Source organism: Cariama cristata, unplaced genomic scaffold (genome assembly GCF_000690535.1).
Source record: "Cariama cristata isolate BGI_N322 unplaced genomic scaffold, ASM69053v1 scaffold12336, whole genome shotgun sequence".
NCBI lineage: Eukaryota > Metazoa > Chordata > Aves > Cariamiformes > Cariamidae > Cariama > Cariama cristata.
In genome coordinates this window covers 7,311-15,605 of record NW_009621592.1, presented here as the reverse complement: position 1 = coordinate 15,605, position 8,295 = coordinate 7,311, and the positions used below count along the sequence as shown (strand labels likewise).

General features: G+C 40.7%; 1 protein-coding gene across 1 annotated transcript in view; it reads right to left on the bottom strand.

The window, feature by feature from the left end:
- Nucleotides 1–461: 461 nt before the first annotated feature.
- Nucleotides 462–8,295, bottom strand: part of ZNF366 (zinc finger protein 366) — a 13,702-nt gene continuing 5,868 nt past the window's right edge. The window contains exons 3-4 of the mRNA XM_009702023.1: nucleotides 4,579–4,753; nucleotides 462–1,043 (exon numbers count right to left, since the gene is read on the bottom strand). Of these exons, the coding sequence (XP_009700325.1) occupies nucleotides 508–1,043; nucleotides 4,579–4,753 (711 nt within the window). The 3' untranslated portion in view covers nucleotides 462–507. The remainder of the gene's footprint in view (nucleotides 1,044–4,578; nucleotides 4,754–8,295) is intronic.

The window sequence follows — 8,295 nt, the reverse complement described above, 5'->3', positions numbered from 1 at the left end:
CAGTAAATGAATGTATTTGGACTGTGTTAGTTCTGAAAATGACAACACTTTCATGCACACCATGTTTAATAGTACTCTTGCTTATACTGTGAAATACTTAGTATTTTCAGATATTTTTTTTTTTGAGACATATGGTTAGAAGTGTTCATATATACTTAGTCAGATAATAAATCAAATGCTAAAGTATGTTGCTTTTTGATAACTAGAAAATTATCTATAAGTCTCTACCACCCCAGATAAAGGAAAATAAACTTCTGTACCTACCCCACTGTCTGCTTATACATCAAATGGATAAGTATAAAAATGTTATTGTTCAATATCTATTGCATTTCTTGGTGACCTTGGACTACTTTATTCCTTTAATGTATGTGTTTTACTTTAAATTATTTTTATTAATTTGGCTTGTTTATTTCTAAAGTCTACTAAAAACTTCCAGGCTTTAGTAAATTAGAGTTCATATTAAATTCTATCTGATCCCCATTTTCCACTCGTTTTAAAATGTCCATTTTAAATGCCTATAAGCATTGTTTGTTTTTCCATTTTTCTTTCCAGCAATTCTTTCAAACTCTTGTTCCTGTGCTTGAAATACAAGTAATCCGGGAGAGAGTGGCCAAGTCTGGCCTTTTCAAAGGATCTAAAGCTGAGGTGTTCTTTGTTGTTTGCGAGGTCTTTCTCTCCTTGGATCTCCTGTTTGTCTGAATTTCCTGTTCTCTTCTGCAGTCTTTCCTCACTTAGCACTTCTTCCTTCTCATTGCAGTAGGACTCTGTGAAGTCCTTCATTGTGCACTCAGGTTTCACAGAGAGATCTTGAGCCACATACAGCTTGTTGTCATCGTGGTGGTACATGGCAGGGCTGTACTGCTCTGCCTCATAGCAGTTCTCTTCCTCTTCTTCCTGGCATGAACTTCCCTTGGCACTCTCGCCATCAGAATGAAATGAGATTCCCTTCCCTTGGCTTTTCTGGGAAAGATCAAAGGGCTCTTCCTGTTCCAAGCTTCTCAAAACATTTGTCTGGGACAGAGCAATTCTTCCTCTTCCAAAACCTTGTAGTAGTTTGAGGGGAGGAGAAAATTAACAATTTTTATATAGGAAATTTTACTATGTGATACATGGTTAAAAAACAAAACTTGAGGCAGCTTTCTAGTTCATACTTTATCTTTGTCTTCCACCCATCTATCTCCTAGTACTTTACTGTTTACATCTCATGGATTCTCCTTTGAGACACTGTTAAAAGAAGTACTATTATATACACTTCACAGCCAGGTCAGGATACAGAAAATGTTGTGCTGTACATCCTAGACACTTGATGAGGGAGCTAGGAATAAAAGTGAAATGGCCTCTTGTAAACTATTTTTGCTAGTGAACCTACCCACTTCCTCTTTCCTATTTTTTTTTAAATTAAAACTTTGATCTAAAGCACCACAGGCCATAATCAAAGTCCGAGGTTTTGTACATTTTTTTTTCCAGAGTAGTGGAAGAGATTAAAAACATGTTAATGTGTTTGTTCTGTAGACATTCTTGTTCAAAGCTACTACTTCAAAAATGAAAATACAATCAAGTCTCGGCAGTCTACGACTTCCAGTCTCCTTAATTTTTCCTCTTTCATGCACTGAGAAGCCACTCATGCCACTGAAAAGCTCTATGCACTAGACAGTGCTTCAGCTTGAGGAAATTATTATAAACAAATGATGGTTTTCAGTGGTGCAGTATAAGTCTGAGTGTAGTCCTGGATCCGGTTTGTCTTAATATTTGTCAGACTGTCTCCTTTCTTGCTGGAAATCCAGACATTACCCAGGAGGCATATGTGGACTCAAATACATCCTGAGATCAGGATGCACCAAAGAAGATACTGCAGACATAGTCCATCTTAAATAAAAGAGTAATGACAGTACTGGGGTGCGGGTTTCACCCAATTTACGAAGCTACTGTTTTACTTGGTTCGGTTTGGTTTCGTTTGGTTTTTCCCCTCAGTAATTAAAGCCAGTTTCTGCAGAATCTATGCAGCCTCACTAGATAAAGCTGCTACTTTGCAACAGGTTGTATTTGTTAAAATGGTTCATGAGCAGGTGGCAACCCTTACAAATTTCTTGTGTCCAATAAGCTTCAAAGGCTAAAGAATCTCTGCGCACTGAAAAGCTCTTAGGCTGTCTTCAATTACAAGTAATTGTATAACTAGCATAGTGCTGTAGGAGATTTACAGGAAAAAAAGAGCCATTTATTTCATTACCTGTTAGGATCTTTGTAAATTTTATGCTAAGTGTCATTACAGTATGTGTTTTACATATATACTAGGCTGCCCTAAAGCTTGAATTTGAGGAACACCAAGAAATCTTACCCATGAAAAAATTATTTACCCAGAAAGTCTTAATAAAAAAAAATCTTGGATACTCAAACTCTCAAAACAATTGTCCCTGATTCACCCACCTTCTTAGATAGCATTGGCATGTGTGCATACGCGAGGTTGACTTTAGGACGTGCACGTGGTAGCTGGAAGAAAGGAAATGCTTTGCAGGACACCCTGGGTGGTCAAAAATCCATATACTTTGAGGTGGCAGAACAGTGTCTCCTCCCATTTACATGCTTCTTTGTAAACTGGGTCTTGAGCCTATGGCCTTCACCTAACGTCAGCTACGTCAATGCCATGCACAATAACCAAGGCTCGTGGATGTAGAGCAATTCAGGCTTCCATTCCCATTCCAGACTGGAATCCAATAAGTAGTGAGCAAGGCCCATGAAATCTTCTAGATTTTCCACTTCTGACAGCTTTGAATGAATTTACGATTTATGGTGTACCTCAAACATGAGAGAAAAACTATAAAATCCTAACCAGATGTGTCTGGGGAAAAATGCCTGTTTGTCCATGGGTGCTAGGCTGCAGTCTGTCAGCTTCTGGGAATCAAGCCCCTCGAAACTGTAACATTTCTTCAAAAATAATGGAACTGCACCTTCAGTAAGGAAGATCATGTCATCCAACCACTCCCCGGACCAACTACATGTGCCACAGCCTCGCTAAGGCTGACGCTCCACCAGCTCGCTCCCATTTGTGTCTTGGAGTCCCCACATGCTGGGAGAAGATCTGTGGTGCTGCGGATATTGCACTTTCTGGATATTGCTCCGAATATTGCAGCTTCTCACAGTCATGGATGGGGAGCCCTGGCCTTAAGTACAAGAATGTTTGGCATGTCTTGATAAATCCTCTGCTCTCACACTACTGACTATTCTCCCTAACATCTGATGACAGCAACTTAGTGTATTAATTTTTTTCCCTTTGTGCTCACAAATACTGTCTCATTTTGTGTCTGTCTAGTACTTCATCTTGGTCTGTTCTTCTGTGCCATCAGATGTCTAGTCTGAAAGGTCTCTGAGACAAGGGTCACTACCTTAGGGATCTCTAATCTGCAGCACTGGAGTAATATAAATAATTAATAAACTCCCAGGCTTATGGGATTCAATCTCTTCCAATAGGATTGAATACAATAGCTTAGAGGGTTGTGATCAGCAGTGCAGAGTCTAGCTGGAGGCCTGTAGCTAGTGGTGTTCCCCGGGGGTCCGGTGTTGTTTAACGTATTAGTCAATGACCTGGATGAAGGGACGGAGTGTACCCTCAGCAAGTTCACTGATGATACAAAACTGGGAGGAGTGGCTGATACACCAGAAGGCTGCGCTTGCCATTCAGCAAGACCTGGACAGGCTGGAGAGGCGGGCCGAGAGGAACCTGGTGAAGTTCAACAAAGGTGAATGTAGGGTCGTGCACCTAGGGAGGAATAACCCCACGCACCAGTACAAGCTGGTGGTTGACCTGCTGGAGAGCAGCCTGGCGGAGAAGGACCTGGGAGTGCTGGTGGACAACAAGTTGACCATGAGCCAGCAATATGGCCTCATGGCCAAGGCGGCCAATGGTATCTTGGGGTGCATGAGGAAGAGTGTGGCCAGCAGGTCGAGGGAGGTTATCCTCCACCTCTTCTCTGCCCTGGTGAGGCCACATCTGGAGTGCTATGTGTCCAGGTCAAGAAAGACGAGGAACTACTGGAGAGAGTCCAGTAGAGGGCAATGAAGATGATGAGGGGACTGGAGCATCTCCCTTATGAGGAAAGGCTGAGGGACCTGGGTCTGTTCAGCCTGGAGAAGACAAGACTGAGAGGGGATCTCATCACTACTTATAAATACATTAAGTGTGGATGTCAAGAAGATGGGGACGGACTCTTTTCAGTGGTGCCCAGTGACAGGTTAAGGGGCAACGTGCATAAACTGAAACATAGGAAGTTCCACCTGAATATGAGGAAGAACTTCTTTACTTTGAGGGTGGCAAAGCACTGGAACAGGCTGCCCAGAGAGGTTGTGGACTCTCCTTCTCTGGAGATATTCAAAGCTCGCCTGAATGAGATCCTGTGCAACCTGCTCTAGGTGAACCTGCTTAGGCAGGGGGGTTGGGCTAGATGATCTCTAGAGGTTCCTTCCAGCCTCGATGATTCTGTGATCTATGGTACAGGATCACGGACCTGTGGTACAAAGCCCATTTAGGTTTACTGATATGTATATTCAAATCTCTCAGAGAATAACCTTGGTGAAAAATATTACCTTGAGAATGAAATCCTCTTTCCATGACCCCATGTTTGACTTTCATGTGCCTGGTTAGGTTCCCCTTCAAGGTGAATTTACTGGGACAGTAGAGGCACTTGAAAGGCTTACTGTCCGAGTGCAAGTGCATGTGTCCCATTAAGTTGTGCATTCTGTTAAATTCCTTTCCACACAGCTGTAAAAACAGTAAAAATGAAAACGATTAGCTTCAAGTGGTAACTCCAAGAATGTTTTAAAAGGAAATAGGATCTACTTTTCTCAACTTGAGCCCTGACAGCTTCTGGCTGTTTTTTGTTTTCCAAAGATATGGGCAAAAATCCTACAAGACAAGAGTATATGGCTGAGTCTGATCTATCCAGGGCCTTCTGCACTGCTGCCATTTTTTGTTTGGTGACTAGGACACATAGCCAAGGATTCCCCCAAAATTCCCCCCCAATTCCCCCCCAAAAGCAAGGAATGTTTTTGTAAGGAGTGGAGAGGTTTGTGTGCATAACCTGGAAGGCTCTTAACTTGAACGAAATTCAAAGTATAACTTTCTGCCCTGGTGAACCATTTCATTTGTAGTTTCTAAATCCAGCCTCTATTCAATAATGATGCCAGGCAGAGATGGAGATACAAAATAAAACCAATGAAGGGTTTCCGTGAAACAGCCAAGCAGAGTATTACTTCTCCTTAAGTAGAAAAGAGATGGCTGCAAGTTTTGCTTGAAGTTAGAAAAAGCAATTCCTTGTTTTTCTTTGTTTTTCACTCCCCCATTTTTCTCTGATCCTCTTATCTTCTGTTTACCAACTTCTGTGTTTCAGTGTCTCTGGTGAGTAAGCTGGAATTTTACAGTCATGGGGCTGCAAGAATGACTCAGCTTTCCCTGAAGCATGTTCCTGCCAGCTCAAGACATTGATCGTGCAAGTTTCCCTTTGATGAAACAATAAAGATTTTTTTTTTTGTCATTGTTGTTTATCTAGATGGGTCCTTTTGTAGTCTGGTCCTTTATAAATCAAATATATTCTCAAGACATGAGAGTTTGACATGACTGTTACAAGCTTCTAGTCTTACTCGTCTTCTGGTATTTCCTTATCAGGATTTATAATTTTATTCACATTCAAGTGGCGATTTCCATTCTCTGCAAACTTCTGTGTTTGCTTACGACTTCAGCTCCTTTTTTTGGAATGATTTTAGGTAAATACTTTTACCATCAGATTTTTTTTTATTATTATTATTAATTTTATTACTATATGAGCCAGAATCACCTTTGCTGAGTAACTGTAACTTCCGTCAAGCAATGTACTCATCTGGGAGAAAATTAGTAAAAAGCAGCTACTGAGATTCCACCAGATTTTTGATCTAATTTGACTTTTGATTTAATTTGTTTTGGTAGTACAAAAGGTCTCCTACAGTACTTTTTTGTTCAAATTCACAAAGCCATCACCTGTAATATCTGGATGAAATGTAGATAGTGGAATGATCCTTGGTGAAATAGTACTGTATCCTTTGCATTTTAAACCACCTCTTGAGGGAAAATGGAAGCAGTTCATTAATACAAAAATTTGCTAGGGTATTGTTTTTAAACAAAAACTAGAGCTAAGTCAATGCTGCAAACAGAAAGAGTCTGGAAATATTCACTTGCTTTTACAAAAATATTTTCCTCAGCTGCATAAGTTCTCTTCCATGATTTGCTCTCTGTGATTTTGCTAAAATGAACATTCCAGCAAATAGATTTATCAGCGAAGTGTTCACCAAGGGGGGCAAAAAAAAAAAAAAAGAATAACCACTGAAAATGAATTATTAATTTGTAAACGTAAGATATCTGATTTCAAGGGTCATCCGTCCACTTAGGAAAGAAGACTTTCTCTCCTTTGCATTCAAAGAAAGCTAATATGCCAGATGACTTACATTCAGGGAAATGAATGCACCAGAAAACCACTCTGAAAGTGCTAGTAGGAAACAAAGAGGAGAAGAAGCACTGATGAGCACAGAAAATTTGCACAGAACAGCAGTTGATTATGACTTGACAGCTGCTGGAACAGCCTATGGCATGTCAATATTTCTCTGGCTACAAGAATGCTGATAATAATACCTCTCTAACACCTCTTAGTCGAAGGCTTCTGGTTCTCTGCTTGTATTGTGGCTGACCTGTGTTCTTACCAGCTTTTTCTTTCTGATGGCTAGGTCTTCATTTCTCTGTCTAAACTGGCAATCAAGGAAAATCAATTCAACAAGTAAATGGCTAGACTACTTCATGAGAATCTATCTTTATAAGGTATCGAGTATTAAAATGGGTCTAGAAGGAATATTTATTTTGTTTCTGTGAAGGCAATATTTATTTCTCTTTCCTCATAATGAAAAGACAGGGGACTTTGAAAAGGATAGTTCCTTACAGCATAGAAGTTTTGTGTCTCTGAATAAAGGAGGTAGGTTTTCTGTTTCCCAAAGTCATGCACAGTCTTAGAGATGTGTAATATGTTCTTGTCCTGAAATCTCCTCTGGGGGGACATAAGGAAATGGTACTAGAGTGGAGAGGTGTGGCAAGAAAATGAAAGAAATGCAGATAAGAAAGTTGTTTTTCTGAACAACAGCTCTGTGTGGGATGGTCTCTGGGCAACCAATCCTTTTCAAAAGCCAGAAGTCAACTTTCAGATGAATGTCCATGATCCAGAGGATGAAGGGAGCAGGTTTTGGGCTCATGAGCTGGAAGACAGCAACTCAGAGGTAGCTGGTATTCACAGCTAGTGCTTAAAGAACAGCCTGAGTCTGCAGACCAAACTAGGAATATGTACAAGATTTTCTTTCTCTGTGACAGGGTAGGGGTGTGAGCACTGACGAGCAGAGTGTGAAAGATGACCCTGAGCCAGATGCATGGGAGGGAGCTCCAGCAAAACTCATCACAGAGCACCTGAGAATTCAGGGAGATGCAAAGCTCACGCAAAAGATCTTGGGATAGTAGGAACAACATGGTTTACTTGGGGACCTTTTGTTAGCCTGTTGACTTTAGATAAAATACAATTCAAGCCCTGAAGATAAAATACAATTCAAGACCTCAGCTGCAAGTCTGCTGAACACGCTTTGTTCCACTGGCTGGTGAAATGGATTTCAGTGCAGTTTGCTAGAGAAACCTGAATTAGTTCAACACTAGATTTTGTCTTCCTAAGCCACCATCTGAAATACCACTCTTCTAGATTTGTCAGTCTGCTTTGTTTCTTCCCGAAGTACTTATCTCTTACATTTTCTTTGGTATTGACTCCTCATCCAAATCCATTATTTTAGATGGGAATAAAGTGCAGTTCAAAACACCTGCTGCAGAGTGTATTTGGCTGGGCTGGAGAAAACTCCATTGCATTCTTTATTGGGGGTCTGAAACATTGCTGACTTTAGCACTAAAAACAACTGTGAATTTCATAGAAGCTTCTTCTACAAATCAGAACTAGCACTATTGCACCAGTTGGTGCAACTCGTTCAGAACTCTTCAGTGTTTTTTTTAAACAGAATTAAATAAGGCAGCATGGGCTCAGGCCTTTAAACACTACAGAGAAGTTCATTCTTCAGAGAAAAACCAAACACAGATCCAGGCTGCAGCTGGATGAGGAAACAGAAGGGACAGCTATTTGCTACTCCCTCAGTTCAGACAGTCTGTGCTTAGCTGTGATTAGACACATAGGAAAGCCTCATGTTTTGTTTTGCTGTGAGAAAAAGGTAAAGAAAACCATTGCATGTGGTGAGGTA